The sequence below is a fragment of the Cebus imitator genome, unplaced genomic scaffold, assembly GCF_001604975.1.
Source record: "Cebus imitator isolate Cc_AM_T3 unplaced genomic scaffold, Cebus_imitator-1.0 Scaffold194, whole genome shotgun sequence".
In the NCBI taxonomy this organism is placed as follows: domain Eukaryota; kingdom Metazoa; phylum Chordata; class Mammalia; order Primates; family Cebidae; genus Cebus; species Cebus imitator.
This window is the reverse complement of record NW_016107509.1, coordinates 2,240,260-2,257,193: the sequence shown is the minus strand read 5'-3', so window position 1 is coordinate 2,257,193 and position 16,934 is coordinate 2,240,260. Positions and strand designations below refer to the sequence as shown.

Below are 16,934 nucleotides of genomic sequence, written 5' to 3'. Positions count from 1 at the left end.
CTACAATCAGGCACACTGCAGGACAACTAGAGCTTGTCATTCTGGGTTTGTAACTTATTTAAGAGACTGGGCTTACATTTACCCTCATATCTTCTAGTAGACATCCTGCCAGAGGGGTGTAGCCAAACCAAAAGTAGAAAAGGCCTAGCACCTCAGGGTTGTAAGAAGTATAGAAGTTGCCAGGCATGGTGGCTCACACCTGTAATCCCAGTACTTTGGAAGGCTGAGGCAAGAGGCTCACTTGAGTTCAGGAGTTTGGGACCAGCCTGTGCAAGGTAGTGAGACATCATCTCTACAAAAAATAAACAAAATTAGCCAGGTGTGGTGGCATGTGTCTGTGGTTCCAGCTACTGAGGGGGCCAAGGTGGGGGAATCACTTCAGCCCAGCAAGTTGAGGCTGCAGTGAACCCAGATCACGCCATTGCACTCCAGCCTGGACAACAGAGTAAGACCCTGTCACCAAAAAATAAAAAAGCATAGAAGTGAGTTCCATATATGGATATAGACCACTGCTTCTTAATGGGGTGGTAGTAGTATCTTAGTTATACATACATACTGCATGAATACATGTAAATAAGTCCCCTACTCCAATAATTCTGATGGGAGAAGGGTGATGATGGATGAAGCTAGATACGTGCATTTTGAGACATCTTGATTTCCAGCCCTGACTGAACCACTGGTTTAGATTCTAGGTATTTCAGAATGAACCTGCCTAAAAAGACAACATACACTAAGTGCTGTTTAATCGCAGCTCACTTTTAAAAATAGGATTCATAGCTCACAAAGCCCTTATACATTATTATCTTCACAAGAACCCTGGAAGGTTGACAATGCCGGTAACACTACCACTACTGTTATTCTACACAAGAGGAAACTGAGGCTCAGAGGAAACCTGACTGTGCTGGATTCCAAAGCCTACTGGCAAAAAGTGAATTTGGGCCTGTTTTTCAAATCTAAAGCTCTTTTAAAACAGCTGTAACAACCTGGCAGTTAATGATAAAGGCTGAATGAACTGAAGCCCAAAATCTGCTCTAGCATTACTGATGAACTCACAATACAGTATCCATTCTCATTTTTATCTTTTGCTTAGAGATGACAAAATTTTCTTTTTGTTCTCACTTTCTGTTCTTCTCAAAGCATCAACCACAAAAACATCAGGTACCAGCTATACAGAGTAGGGCAAAATCTTAGGGTTGGATGGATGCCAGGAGGCTGGGATCAACAGCAGTAGTGTTCAGAATTCAGACATGCACTATTCATATTAAAGGCAATTAAACGAGTCTGAAGCCTTCTGACAATGTACTTTCCAAAGAAAGCTGTGCTAATATAATAAATGGATAAACTTGAGAATATATATCCTTTCCAACTGAAGGAAATGAGATAACTTTATGAAATAAAAATCACACATGTCTGTAGTAAGGGGGAAAACTAATGTACACAGCTGAAATCAGAATAGGTAACATAAAACATTCGATCTTAATTTTAGCAGTAATCATCTTATAATCTAAAGACAGGTAAGCAATATAATTCTTGATAAAATAACTTTTAGATCATGTATATACTGTTTCTATAGCATTTTCTAAGCTGAACATTTGATCTGGAATCACAAAAGACATATTCCCTCAAGTAAAGATAAAAATGAGGCTATATTAATAAAAAGTGCCTACTTCCCCCGTAATAATGGTAAACTCTTAGTACTGGAGCAGACACAGTCCAGGTACATTACAGATGCTAAGTACCTTTAGCCTGTAGATGTTGAAAGGAAAGAAATGCTTAATTCACATAAGACACACAATGAAAAATAAATGAAAAACCAGAATCTATGGTAAGAATGAGGTAAGTCAAACCAATATGCCTCCTCATGGGAAGATAGTCACTTCTTTATTAGATAATCTTTCAAACTTTTTATGTTTCTGAATTTCTATGGTCAGTTACTATTCATCTATTTCAATTTATAAAGTTACAACAGTCACATATAAAGACGACTCAAGACCAATGTCCCTTTCATCACCCTTGTGTTCCTTTATCTAAATAAATGCCAATTCGATAGCAACCTATCAGATATTATCACATGAAGAGTAGAGATCTCCACAACATTCCAAGGCCACCAAACCACCTTTAGAGTAGAAACTAAAACTCACTAGGGTGGGGAGGAGGTTAAAAGTCTCTGAACAGCATAATGACTATGCTTCTCCTTATTTAAAAAAATATATATATATACTTTTTTTTTTTTTTTTTCATTTTAATCTATACCAGAGTGAAAATAAAGCTCATTTTCTCATTTAGGGAAAATTGTTTTGTAAGTTTTAGGAGGTAAAACATCACACTTGTTGGAACAAAGAGACTTTAAAAGAAATCTGTATTTGAAGAATATAAATTATCAATTGTCTTTCATAGTTTTCATAAAACATGAATGACTCCAGAGACTAAGGCTCCTAATGCTTCTAGAATTACAAGAGTTATCCATAATATCTTACATTCTTGAATCTACAGATTAAAATATCTAGGCTGAAAGCATGTAAAGAGATCTCATCTACACCCATCATTTTTTTAAAGTAATCTTTGGCTGGGCTCAGTGGCTCATGCCTATAATCCCAGTACAGTGGGAGGCCAAGCTGGGAGGATCACTTGTTGCCAGGAGTTCAAGACCAGCCTGGTCAACATAGAGAGATCCTGTCTCTACCAAAATAAAAAATTAGCCAGATTTGGTGGTATATTCCTGTAGTCCTAGCTACTCAGGAGGATAAGGCGGGAGGACTGCTTGAGCCCAGAAGGTCAAGATTACAGTGAGCCGTAATCGTGCCACTATACCACAACCTGGGCAACAGAGTGAGACCATGTTGATTAGATTGGTGTAGGGGGGTGGGGATGTGTGTGTGTGTGAGCGTGCATGCATGCGTGTGTGTGTGTGAGACAGAGAGAGAGAGATCTTTTTAATTGAACTATGGCATACCTCCAAAAAAGTACACAAATATAGCTGATGAATTTTCACAAAGTAAATATACCCCATGTAACTATCACCCAGATTAAGAAATTAGAACACTCTCAAGTTCTCTAGGAGCTCCCTTTATGCTTCTTCCCAGTAATGACTCCTTCTTTTCCCCAAAGGTATAACCTCAAACATTAGTTTTGCTTTTACAAAAAAAATCTTTATTCAAATAGAGTATCATAGTATTTACACTTCTGTCTGGCATCTTTTGCTCAATATCATGTTTGCGAAATTTGCCTGTTATTGGATGCAGCAGTAACTCCTTCACAGCAATATAATGATTTGTTATATGACTATGCCACAATTTATCTACCCTACAATTAAGGTTATTCCCAGTCTTAAACAATGATACTTAGTGCTGCTGTGAGAAAGACTCACCCGTCCAAACCCAAAGAATGAACTCAGAGGCACAAACAGCAGCAAAAGTGAGGCTTTTAATAATGGTCTTGCAGAATCAGGTATCTGGTAGGTAGGCACAATCGGGGCAGTCACAACAGGTTAATTTATGGGGCAGGAAGCATCCAGCAAGGGAGAAAGATGTAGCCTGGGAGGCTAGGCCGGTGTCTCCTTTTCACATTTTTTTTGCCTGCTTTATATTTGCTGGCAGCTGATTAGATTGTGCCCATCAGATTAAGGGTGGATCTGCCTTCCCTAGCCCACTGACTCAAATGTTAATCTCTTTTGGCAACACCCTCACAGACATACCCAGGATCAACACTTTGTATCCTTAAATCCAAACAAGTTGACACTCGGTATCAACCATCACGGTAGGAAACTTATGCCTGTTTTTTTCTGTGTTCCATCTCTGTTATTTCCTTTTCCCACTGGCTTTGTTTTCTCATTTAAAAAATGGAGGAAACTTCCCTTCCTTTTTAAGAAACGGTGGCAGCTGGGCACAGTGGCTCACGCCTGCAATCTCAGCACTTTGATAAGGCCAAAGGTGGGCAGATCACTTGAGGCCAGGGGTTCGAGACCAGCCTGGCCAACATGGCGAAACCCCATCTCTGCTAAAAATAAAAAAAATTAGCTGAGCAAGGTGGTGTATGCCAGCAGTCCCAGCTACTCGGGAGGGTAAAGCCCAAGAATCACTTCAGCCTGGGAACTGGGAGTTGCAGTGAGTCAGGAAGATACCACTGCACTCAAGCCTGGGTGATGGAGTGAGACACTGTCTCACAAAAAAAAAAAAAAAAAAAGTGGCATCCTCCTCCTCCTCCCCATCTTCCTCCTCTTTTCTTCCTCCCTTTGACTGTCTGTCTTCAATTTTGACTAAGTGTTAGGAGGATGGCTGTTTCTGCTTACATACCATATGGCAGTGTTCTCAATCTTTTTCAGTATAGGAAGACGCTTAACATCAAACTACTTACAAGATGATAATTCTACAGTGGTATATGTCATTTAAGAAAATACAAGACAAAAGGGTACTCTGAATTTAGCATCACAAACAAGATCGTATTTTGTTAATTTTAATATAGCCTTTACATACTTTAAAGCAATAATAATACATCTGTATGGTATAACTTACTTACCAAATAGTCAATGCTCATGAGAATTTTAGAAATTCCTAGTAATAACATGGAAAACCCACAGAGATTCTTATACCATAGGCTGAGAATTACTAAAACCAAGTCTTAAAATAGTTCTCTAGCCCTGCCTCTATTTCTTCACATTGGCAACAGGATTCTGAGTTATGAAACCAAATATTAAGAAGAAGAAAGGAGGAAAGAATCCACATGTTTTTTCCAACTTACTTTGAGACTTTTGTATACTATATCAGAAATCATGATGGTATAATCTTACAACAGCCAGTAATGACTACTAACAGTCAAAAGAATTCCCATCATGCAGACCATAAATGAAGGCTAATACATACAAAAAAAGGGGCAAATGATTCTAAGTATCAGTCTCCACAATCATGATGGTCACATCCACACACACCCACATATGCAGGTCTCTACAAAGTAGAGCATGTAATCACTGGAATAACATAGACTCAGCCACATAATGAAACTGACTACAATGACTCAAATACAGTTAATTTGTTCTGTTAGATGTGCCTATGAATCCCTAACTCAAGTATATAAATGTCAAATTATCTCTAACTTGAAATAAGCTGAAAAAACCATGATGAAGTATAAAGGGCATAACCTGGATTGATTTACTATTTTGGTTGATTCATTGGAAAGGATCTAAATGACCACCCAACTGAGCAGAGCCTACCAGACCATTTAATAATACAACTATTTTCTACAACATAAACAAAGGCGTGTGTGTGTGTGTGTGTGTGTGCGCGCGCACGCGCGCAGCATTTTGTTTTGACACCTTATTCAAATGTATGACCAATCTGTTTTCCTCAAGTTTTATCTGGTTAGTACATTTTGCAAATTTCATAAAAGAAATAATATTCTAACACCAAGCATTAGTTCTCTAAGAAGTATCAGAATAAACACATTCTGACATAGTTACATTAAAATTCTGCCTTAAATTAATATGGCATAACAGTCCAGACTTGCTTCATAAAAAAATTTCATCTTATTCTCAGTTATGGCTTCCCTGAACAAGTTTAAGATCATCATTAACACCCACTGAAGAGTCATCAGTAGTCAGAATCAAGGAGTGCAATTCGCCCTGGATCTGAGTGCTAGCTCTCTTACAGTCTAACCACATGTGAATAAGGTCATAATTATTGGCTACTCATGATCAATGGCACAAAAGCAATATTTTAGCAGGATCCACTTTTATTGGTCAATCAACAAATATTTATGGGCAAGGAACTGCATTACAGAGTGAAGTCACAACTTCCATGGGCGTTCAGTTCCAAAGTTGACAGGCAAGGTGAAAATCAACATGATCAACTTATCCTAGGTTATCCCTTTTACCACCCATAATGTACCATACACTCAGTTTTCAGTAAGCAACTTGAGGATCTCGAAGTTAGATAAAAGGAAGGAAGAAAGGCAAAACCAATCAATATGCACATCTTAGGACAACTAATCCTTTAAGAATTTATTAAATTCTTCACAAACAAGGCAAGTGTGAAGTATTCTAACGGGATTATTGCCTACAGAGTTTACTGCACTGTTTTAATATTAAGAATCTATAATATTAACACAAATTCATGGGTCTGTTTAACATAGGATGGGGTAGAAGGGAAGTAGCAACTTAGAAAGGGCTTAGTGTGTTAGATACATCTAGTCTGGCAGAATGGAAATTTACTGTATTCTGTAGGCCCAGGTGCTAGACCTCAAGAAGCTTGTAACTGACATAGCACTAACACGTTAACTTTAAGAATGAATATAATTGTATTTCACCAATTCAAATATATATAGAGCATTTACTATGTGCTACCCATGAAAAAAATTCAGCTGCTGCTCTCAAGGAGTTTATAGCCCAGTGACAAGAGACAATCACCAACTATGTCAGAATAATGCATAAGAAGTCCGGTGGTCCAAAATGGAATAATTTCCTGAGTTTGCCTTAAGGAGGCAGAAAAGGCTTCAAAACACAAACAGTTCAGAGGAAAAAATAATGAAAGAGAAGATATCCTAGGCAGAGGGAAAATGTGTATAAAATTTCAAAATCAAGAAGACAGGAGAAGATGGTATGTTTAACTGATCTTCATAGGCTGGAAATAATGGTAAATGTTTCCTAATATTTCATTTGTAAGAAAAAATTAAGCTGCTGGGATTACAGTGAGATTTTATGGTAACTAATAGGCGATGCACAATATTCTGTATCTGCCTATGGTTCTGTTCTCTTTCTTACTGTTCTATTTCCTAATGTAGCCACACATAAAAGAGAACTAATTGTGGATAAGGAGAGCAATTTCAGGAGAAGAAAGTATTTATTTGCAACTTATGCTTCAGCTTTTAAAACTCTTGAATGTGAATATTCTTGACTACCTCGTAAATGACCTATGGCCTAATGCTTAAGAGTCAAGGCTTCAGAGTCATATAAAATAGATTTGCATCCTAGCTCTTCTGCCACTTCCTAGCTATGTAATCTTGGAAAAGTTACTTCAACTTCCTAAGCTTCAATTTCCTCATCTACAAAATAAGAGATAATAACATGAGTGACCTCAGCACTGTTTGCAAGGAGATGGCCAACTATGCCAGAAAGCCTGCAGACAAGCACTATGATGAACGATAGAGATACAAAGGAAAACAAGAGCCAGAGCTGAAGAGAGAGAAGTACACTTGAGTCAGTGCTCTAATTATCAGAGATGCTCTAGACGGGACCACAGGAGGAGTTCCAAGAGCAGGAGCACATGCTTTTGGAGAGATAGAAAAATCTTCATGAAAAAGGTAACCTTTCACATATGGTGAGAAGAGTCCCAAAAAGATAAATGACATGTCCCAGGCCACCCAGAAACTTTAAGACATAGCCTCCTTTCTAGATCTCCAGCCCAGAGCTCTTTCCTTACTACAGGTATTTGCCAGTAGCAATTTTTTATGACTAGTTATTAGATCATGTAACATGGATGAGATTTTTGTATAGAAAAAGAAAAAAAAAAGCAACATACAGAAAGAGCACAGGACAATAAACAATGACAGAGAATGAAGATTCAGGAAACCTGGGGCATATACCAGTTCTGCCACCAAAGCAGCTAGTGACATTAGGCAAGCCATTTATACTTGTTTTCAGCCTTAATTTATTTGGGTACTTTAAAAGTATTAACTATGTATGTATACACTAAGGAAGACAGTATTTCAAACAAAATCTTCCCTGGAAGCTCAATATATAAAGAGGAAAATAAAGTGGGGCTGCTCTGGATGAGGACTAAATGGAAGCCTAAAACCCTGCCCAAATAACCCTTTCAAGAGGGGGTGCTGGGGGATGGAGAGGAGAGTCCATAGGTCACTAAATAAAATATTGGAAACCACTGGAGCAGATCAGTGGCTGCCACACTCACTCTTCAATTTCATGGATCAGAAAAAGCTCAAAAAAGATTTTAAAGGACTGAAATGGGTTTTTACTTTGTCAAGTAATAATGATTTTTAAAAAATTATCAGAACTATTTCATAAATGAAAGGCTATTTCAGCACCAAAAACATAGGAAGAACAAAATATCAAATGAATAAAGTTAGTTTTGCTTCATGAAACTACTGTTGGGCCAGAGAAAATGTCATTGAAGACTAGTAGACTAGAAAGTCAGTCCAGAGCACCTCTCAGGTCTATTCGAGTTTTTGCTGTTGTTGTTGTTTCTGTTTTGTTTTTATTTTTTTTTAGATGGAATCTCACACTGTTGCCCAGGCTGGAGTGAAGTGGCGTAATCTCGGCTCACTGCAGCCTCCACCTCCGCCTCCTGGGTTCAAGTGATTCTCCTGCCTCAGCCTTCTGAGTATGCTGGTGGGACGTGCACCACCACACCGAGCTCATTTTTTGTATTTTTAGTAGAGACAGGGTTTTGTCATGTTGGCCAGGCTGGTCTCGAACACCTCACCTCAGGTGATCCACCCAACTTGGCCTCCCAAAGTACTGGGATTACAGGCATGAACCACTATGCCTGGCCTAGAGTTTTAAAATTAAATAACTACTACTTCTTCAGACCTCCTATCCCAACAGCTCTAACTTCAACACTACTTTTCTGTTAATACAGAGATTACCTTAGGTATTCAAGAAACTATTACTTAAGACACTATTTGTTAAATAAAAACACAACACAAACCAGAAAATAAAAACAAGTGAAAATGTACAATATCTATAAAACTTGAACCTCAAAATGTATAACATTTTACTTAATTTTCCACACACCTAAAAACTGAGAACTATAATCATCATCTGTAATATAATCAAAGCAACTTTTAACTATTTTAAGTGTTTCTGAGCTCTTTCCTACTCTTTGCTCCTGCGGAGTATTTAATTTCATCAGCCTCAGACTTTGGTTTAATAAATCACACTTTCTTTTCAAAAGCAGCTGAGCACTGAGATATTTCTGAGGATCTATTTCTTCAAGTTTCAGCATTGCTGTTCCTTTTCTTTACATTTCTACAAAATCATTCCAGTGACCAGCGATTCCTACTGGCAGCACTTGTGACCATCAAAGCAACAGGAAATCTAGACAGATAATGAGGTAAAGCTGTATGCCAGGATTATGTAACCTATCTGAACCCAAAAAGCAACGTGGTCTATTGATCATTGCTAGAAGTATTTTTCCAGTTCTTAGTTTAAAATCTCTAGGTCATAAGAATATACAACATCTTGTTAGCTAAGGTAAAGCGATTCTATTGGTCAAATATTTCTCTGCTAAAGTCAGAAGAGTTTCAGCTCCACATTTATCTTCCAATTCTACACATAACATAATCTAGGCAGAACTTAGATCTATCTTTTAACAAAAAGTCATATCAGATTGCTGAGAGGTCTATTCCAACTTTATCCTACTCACATTTTAAAGTAATTTGTCTTAGAAATACTCTCAATATGCCAGAAAAGAGACTATCAGTAGTCATAATTTCTAAAATTGAAAAATTCACATTATTATTAAACTCTCTCTTTTCTGGGAAATAAAGATAATTCCATTATACTTTATTCAAACACTTTCCCCAAAATTAAAAATAATAATAATAATGTGTCCTTTATATTCTTCCTTGTACATATAATAAAATGATGTTTGCTGCATGAAACACAAGGTAGGAAGACAGCTATGTGAACCCTCTCTCTTACACTTTCAGATTCTATGCAGTGATTGCTTTAAAACAGCTATAAATAGCTATGACTACATTTCCTGGTGTTTTTTTTTTTTTTTGAGATGGAGTTTCACTCTTGTTGCACAGGCTGGAGTACAATGGCACGATCTCAGCTCGCCACAACCTCTGCTCAGGTTCAGGCAATTCTCCTGTCAGCCTCCTGAGTAGCTGGGATTATAGGCATGTGCCATCACAGCCAGATAATTTTGTATTTTTAGTAGAGACGGGGTTTCTCCATGTTGGTCAGGCTGGTCTTGAACTCGTGAACTCAGGTGATCCACCCACCTCGGCTTGCCAAAGTGCTGGGATTACAGGTGTGAGCCACTGGGCCCAGACTTTCCTGGTAAATTAAGTCTGCAAATACCACCTTCTCTGACCATTAAAATACCTTCTGGATACCTTGTAGGTTCAGGGATGAAAGGGATGCTGTAGCTGGAATCTGACTAAAGTAATTCAGAAGGCAAAAATCCTAAGTAACGCCATGATTAGGTTTATATAAGGGGATCAACGAGAAGACAAAGTTTACTCAAAAACTAAATCACATTTGTCATTTAAAGTGCACACACTGAGAAAAACTTGGTAATTGACATCATGTTCTCCTTACGTATCACAGAAATTTGTGCCATCACCCCTTTACCAAGTCTTTCCAAATAATATCTTCTGGGTCTGCTTCCAAAAGGCACCTCAAAAGCCACGAGAGCCTTCACCTCCTGTCACTTTCATTTGAAAGGAAGCTGGGTGCAAAAGGTTGGTTCAAGCTAATTCCTTGGGCTCTGTCAGTCACCCTGAACCTGTCACTGCTGCCAGTCCTCAGTGTCTTGAGGAATGGTTGAGTCCTGCCTGCAAACCAGCCACTGATCCCCCTGGTAATATCACTCTTACAAAAGGGCTGCCATCTCTGAGCACTTAGATAAGGGCTGTGAAATAGAGGTAGCTAAACTATTTAGAGCAATAAAAAAACACAGCCTCTGTCTATTTAAAGCTTCTGGCTGAGCTGCAAAGCCATGTCAGCTCTTCTTTCTGTTCTTAGTCCAATCCTTAGTGGTTATACAGAAATGAAACCTTCTTTTGACAAGAAAGTCTTCTTCCTTTTTTAGATGTCAGGAAACAAACACACAGGACAAACGAAGAAGGGAAGTGGGAAATGGAGGGGAGACTTTGGCTAAAGCGTTCACTTCAGAGATCAGCCCCCAATGAAAAAGCCTGATTCTCACATTTATCATTTTTTCATTTCTCCAGAAGACACAGTATTAACACCAAACATACACACCAATTTATAGGGGAATAAAAGAAAAGAAATCCAGGAGGATAGCTCAAGGGTGAGAGAAATTTCTTACAACTTAAAACACTATAGAAAAAAAATCTAGCATACAGCATCAATAAATATAAAAAAATAAACCATATTGAGTAATATATACAAATATGCATGAATACACACAAAGGAAATACAGTAACAGGGCTTTCTTTGGCTCTAGATTATATCTTTCATTTTACATTTATATATGCAGAAATGAGAGCTTCTTAGTGAAATAAAATAGGTTTATTTTTATGCTGAACATGCAATATGCAAAAATATCAAATGCTTTTATTAGACTTAAGATTTTCTTCTTACATTTACATTTTACCCACTACAGCCTCTGAGATCCAGTGTCCCTGCCATGGTGGTTCATGACTGCACTTTAAAGCATATGCAGAAGCCACCACCTTATTTAGTAGTCGGCCTGCACACACTGGAGCTCTCATTTTCGGGCACCTTTGAAGACAGAGTGATATTTAATACTGAATATAAGCAGTCTTTCAGCTTACACTGTAGAATAATTGCTTCCCACTTCAGAACTACAGCATGAGTTATCATCTCTAACTTGCTCTCTAAGTGCTATGGCCAGCATAGAAAAAAATGACAAAGAACATTATGGGCTTCCTCAAGGGAGCTGGAGATTTGCTAACTGCCAAGAAGAAATCATGGCTAGTCCGACACAGCACAATGAGATACAGCATGAGGAATGACATACGTTATTGGGCCCTGGTTCTAAGAAATCATTTCTACTAAACGTCCTTAGAAGGCAGAAGCTGAACACTTCTCAGTGGCAAACACATTAGATAAAAATCACAGCTGCACGTGGAAAGTGTTTATAATTGTACATACATACTTGAGGAAAACTGTACATATATATTTGCTGAAAAGTATCAATTACAGAATATAGCAATAGTAAAAGTGGGAGATACAGAATGCTTTTCCCCTAGATTCTAAGAGCTGAACTGATGCTTTCAGAGTTACCTGTTATCAAGTTGGGTTCACACAGGCTGTCTACCTGAAGATGATGCAGATGAAAATCCTATCAGGCCTGACCCACAGAGTCAACTGCCTTTTGTATTTAATAGACACAAAATATAATGGAAAAAAAGTGGTGGAGTAAATGGGGCAAAGCCCAGTAACAAATTATCTTAGGGATTTTTCATCCTGAACCAGAGAGGAAACAGATAAACACAAGAACGTGAATAGAAGGCCACACTGGGTTCAAGTAGGGCTTGAATCCAATTGGAATGTCATGATATACAAATAATATATAAAATCCATATTGAAAAGAAGAAGGTTCAAATTCCATTTTAATATTACGAGCATTGTTCTTATCAAAATATAAAATGCTTCTGTCAATTCTACCTTAATAGATCTTGGAAAAATAAATGTATATAAACCCTTACCTTTGCTTGCCTCTTGTTGGCCTCTCGTCTGGCTTCCCTTTCTTTCAGTCTTTTCTCCTGAAGACAAGGAAGAGGGGGGATATTAGCAACACATAATTAGGTATAAAACAGACTACACATTCATTACAGTTTTATTTCCTAAAGCCAATTAACATGTGACATTCATTTTTCAGGAAATATTTACTGACTATCACTATGAGATTGGCACAAGTATTCATTAACCACTAAGAATGTGTCAGACAGATTTGGAATCAAATCCCAGTTCTATTGCTTACTCTGGCCGTGCAATGTTCAGCTATTTATACTTTCTAACTCACCTAAAAATGGAAATAATGAGAGCACATACTTTATAAAGTTGCTATAGAGGTCATATAAAATACATAAGTGGTTAGCACAATGTCTGATATATGACTGGTACATAAGCAATGTCAGCCATTAGAATTAAAGAAAGAAAAAAATGTAATAATGACCACTTCCTTTGCCCTCTGTCTGAAAACAGAATTTATAAAGGCTGTGACATCCTCATCCTGGGGGTTCTTAGAAAAGTGGCAATATTTTCTAAAGCAAAAAAACAACATAAGGCCATTCTTACAAAGTATGTTATTTTATTACATTGCCTTATAATTCCCCCATTAGTTTTACACTAATCACAAAATAGGTAGACAAATGCAACATATTTTATTAAAAGAAAAAAGACATATGTATATTGCTAAAATTCAAAATAATCCAGCTAAAGTTGAAATGAATGCTGTTTTAAATTTTAAAAACCTCTTCACTCCAGGACTAATGTGTTACTATAAAGGCTATTCCCAGTCTTGAGTATATAGCTAACAACTTAGATGTTTTTAAAAAATTTTGAACTACTAGGCCAACAAGAGAAAGGTGGAGAGACTGCAAATAATTTTCATTTCATGAAGTAAAAACAATCATTAAACATATTAAGGTGAGAATGCACAAGTTTTCTAAGTCTGAGCACTCTTTCAGTACTATTAAGCTTTTTATATACACATGACTTTCTCCAGATTCAAAAATCAACTCTCATCCATCCTATGATAGCACACCTGAGAGAATGTAAGACATCCCTACATCAAGAAGGATGGGAACTGCTACTATAGATGGTGTCTAGGTTTATAGATTGGCTCCTTTATGATAAAGTGAGACCATAAAGTTAAAAGTCTCAAAGAGGGTTAAACACTTGTTTAATTCAAAGAGGAATGGAGTCCACAGAACTTACAGATTCAGCTTCTATAGCTTCCAACTGCACAGCAGGAAAGCTAAATTCCAAGTGAAACTAACAAAAACTAAAATTCAAATGGCTACTGCGTATGCGTCATACGTGTTTAATCTGTTTCTGTGATCGTTCTTTTTCTTCTCCGTCTTTGGGGAAAATGGTTAGTACTGACTTTCAAATAAAACACACAACTAACAGGACAGATAAAACATAATGTACAATTATACAAGAGACACATTCTAGAGATTACTTGGAAGTTCTAGAAACCAAGTTCAATGGAAGGAAATGGAAAGGAGAAAAAAGAAAAACTCAGAAAGCTTTTGCCTTCTCATTATCAAAGAGCTTCGTTAGAAAGTGACCTATCTCAAAACTGGGTCTCTTCATGTGCCAAATCTGGTGCTTTTTGAAATATCTTCTAATAAAAATGTTAGTTTTGGGGGTTGAACATTAGCCGATGTGACTTTAAAAGCAGAAAAAATTAACAACTAGTATTATTTTAGCAAGCTCCAATTAATGCAGTAGTGATTATCAAACTTTATCCCTGAATTGGTTCTCTAACGAGATTATGAGAGATGTTCTGCCACTAAATTAAAATAATCTCAATGCTTCCCCAAGTTGTGGGGAAAAATAAGTCAGTGGATGGCAGTTTCTAAACAATTTGTGCCTAAATTCTTCTTAAAACTTGGCACCAATTACTGATTTTCTTTGTGCATTAGCAGACTACAAAATACATGAAGGAAGCAAAACAAGATTAAAGAAAGAAAAACTGACGTAATTGAGCATAATTAACGCTTCATTTGCGCTGGCTTTAGCAAGTGGATACGTGTATTTGTAACTTTATCTCCCTTCTCTTCCCACCCCATCCCCTGCAGAGTTTTCCTTTGTTAGATACTAAAATGGAACAAAGAAATTTTGTTACCCTGCAAAGACTGCAATGACTTTTGAGTGTTTTGCTGCTTACACTAACGTTAAGATTATAGCTATATAAAATACCAACTACAGGGAGCAATAAAATTGTACTTTCATTAAAATTTCTTTATCCATTAGCAACATTACTATGCTATTTTCTTACCGACAGTAATAGCTCAGAATTATTAAGTATCAACAATGTACTAGGCATTTCATATAACAATTTGGTTTTTTCTCTTTTTAAATCTATGCAACAGAACTTATAAGGTATTATTGTTCCCATTCTATGGATGAAAAATGGATCAAAGTAACTAATAACTTGCCTGATGTCACACAAAGTAAGTGATGGACTTGAGACTAAACCGGGCCTGGGGAGCTGAAGTCCTCACTCCCTCAGATCTAGCACACCACTACACTCCACACTCCTCCACTGGAACACTGACTTCGCTTTGCAGGTTCATACGTAGTATTTGTATCTTCAATATGTTTTAGACAAGTGCTGCCACTCCTTTTATCATTATAGTCTGCTACCATACAGATCTTTTAATCCTGATAGCATTTTTTTTCTGACAGCATTTTATAGACATTATTTAATTAATTTTTGCCAGTCTTCTATGCAAAAGAAACATAACTGACCACATTTAAAAGCCATGCAAATTTTTGTTGTAATTATTCAATATCTGATCTTCCTCCAATACATCAGTGTCTTCAAATGGCCCTTCAAAGTTGCAAAGAATAACCTAGAATATATTCACATCAGAAAAACCCTTTCTACTCAAGCAAACATAACAATGCTGGGGGTTTCCATTTAGTCATTTTAATCATAGGAGAGAAAAATATTGACAATTTTCTACTTTACTGAATTCCAGTATTAATACATTATAATCACTAAAAGATATTTTAAATTTCAGCTTTAAATTGGCTACCAGAATTTACATGTGCATGCAAATGAGATAATTTTCCCTTATAAATTTCCTACCAAAATTTTCAGATGAACAAGAGATAGCCAAAGACTTTTACATGCAGCAAATGTTCCCAAGACTTGAAACAAATGCACTAATGACAAACTTTCAATACTAAGTGAAACAAAGGGAAAATAATTTGAAATGAATCATTAGAAAATGTTTCTTCCTTGTCTGAAAGCGCTTTGTTAGTACTCTGAAAAGAGCCAAGAGTAAACATCAATTTAGAGAAGCAAAACGACTGGAAGTAGATTAACGTAATTCAAAACTTAGAAAATGAATATATTCTTTCTTTGTGGAGGTAGAAAAAAACAATTTTTTAAAGGTTTATGACATACGGCAAAATAAAAAATAAAAGACTGGAGTACAATGACTTCAGGAGAAAGGTATAAGTGAATTTCATTAGATTCAGTAACTGAGGTCCTTCTACCCACTCAATTAGGTGTGGCTCAAATGCCTTAAATCCTTTATTTTTCCTATTTTTGAGGACATACTGGTACCGAAAGCTATTTTATGCTACAAAAAAAGAATGCAAAATGTTATCTTTAGTTCTGCCATGCTACAAATGATTAAGCATAAGGGGAGCATGAAATTCAGTAATGAAAATCAAATTCACCAGGGACAGAAAAACAGAAAATCAAATTTCAAGGTATAAAATATTCCCTTTATACATATTATATTTCTTTTGGATTCTCACACACTATAGGTCCTTAGCTTCCAGAAAAGAAAATACCATGAAATATGAATTTCAAGAGCAGTCAAGATTACGAATTTAAACTTTTTCATTCTAGGGTGAGTCTTATTTTCAAATCCACAAATGGAAGTACAACCCATTTGCATGACTCTCAGGCAACGCTGTCAGTTTGATAAGGAATTGAGTCCCCAGGTATCGCCTAAGGAAAAAGGGGACATGTAACTTTACTTCAGTATTGGAATAACCTATTTTTCAGAGAAGAAAACTGGCTTAACGAACGTGAGCAAAAGAAAGATCATGAGAAATGTAATTCCCAAAGATAACCCCTGCCCTCCAAGAACAAAATTCCAGTAAATCCTTCCCACGAACTTAACAAGGTTCTCTGATCTGTTACCTATTTTACAGAGTTTTGCTTGAAGGACATTAAAAAGTGGACTTCTATGTATAAATCTGTAACAACTATAACAAGGATATGAAGACAGAATGAAAAAAGCAAACTGATGTGGAAACACTGATTCACTAGTTAAATCCTTTGAATATTTACCAAGCTACTATGTGACAGGCCACATGGTTGGCTCCGGATACATATAATGGGCAAAACAGACATAGACCATTGCCCTTTGCAGTTTATAACTTAATCCTATCAGACTCCCTGATTCCACTGGCACCAAACTGCTCCCTGCTGAACCCCAATCTCTACCTACTCACCATCAACCTAATAACCAACATATCTCTCCAACACCATATGGTTTTTTAAAAATCC

At 36.9% G+C, this 16,934-nt stretch overlaps 1 protein-coding gene across 2 annotated transcripts in view; it reads right to left on the bottom strand.

Moving 5' to 3' along the window:
- Positions 1-16,934, bottom strand: part of DDX10 (DEAD-box helicase 10) — a 274,959-nt gene that overhangs the window by 81,946 nt on the left and 176,079 nt on the right. For both annotated transcript variants that reach the window (XM_017547072.1, XM_017547074.2), the window contains one exon: positions 12,376-12,432. In XM_017547072.1, coding sequence (XP_017402561.1) covers positions 12,376-12,432 — 57 coding nt within the window. The remainder of the gene's footprint in view (positions 1-12,375; positions 12,433-16,934) is intronic.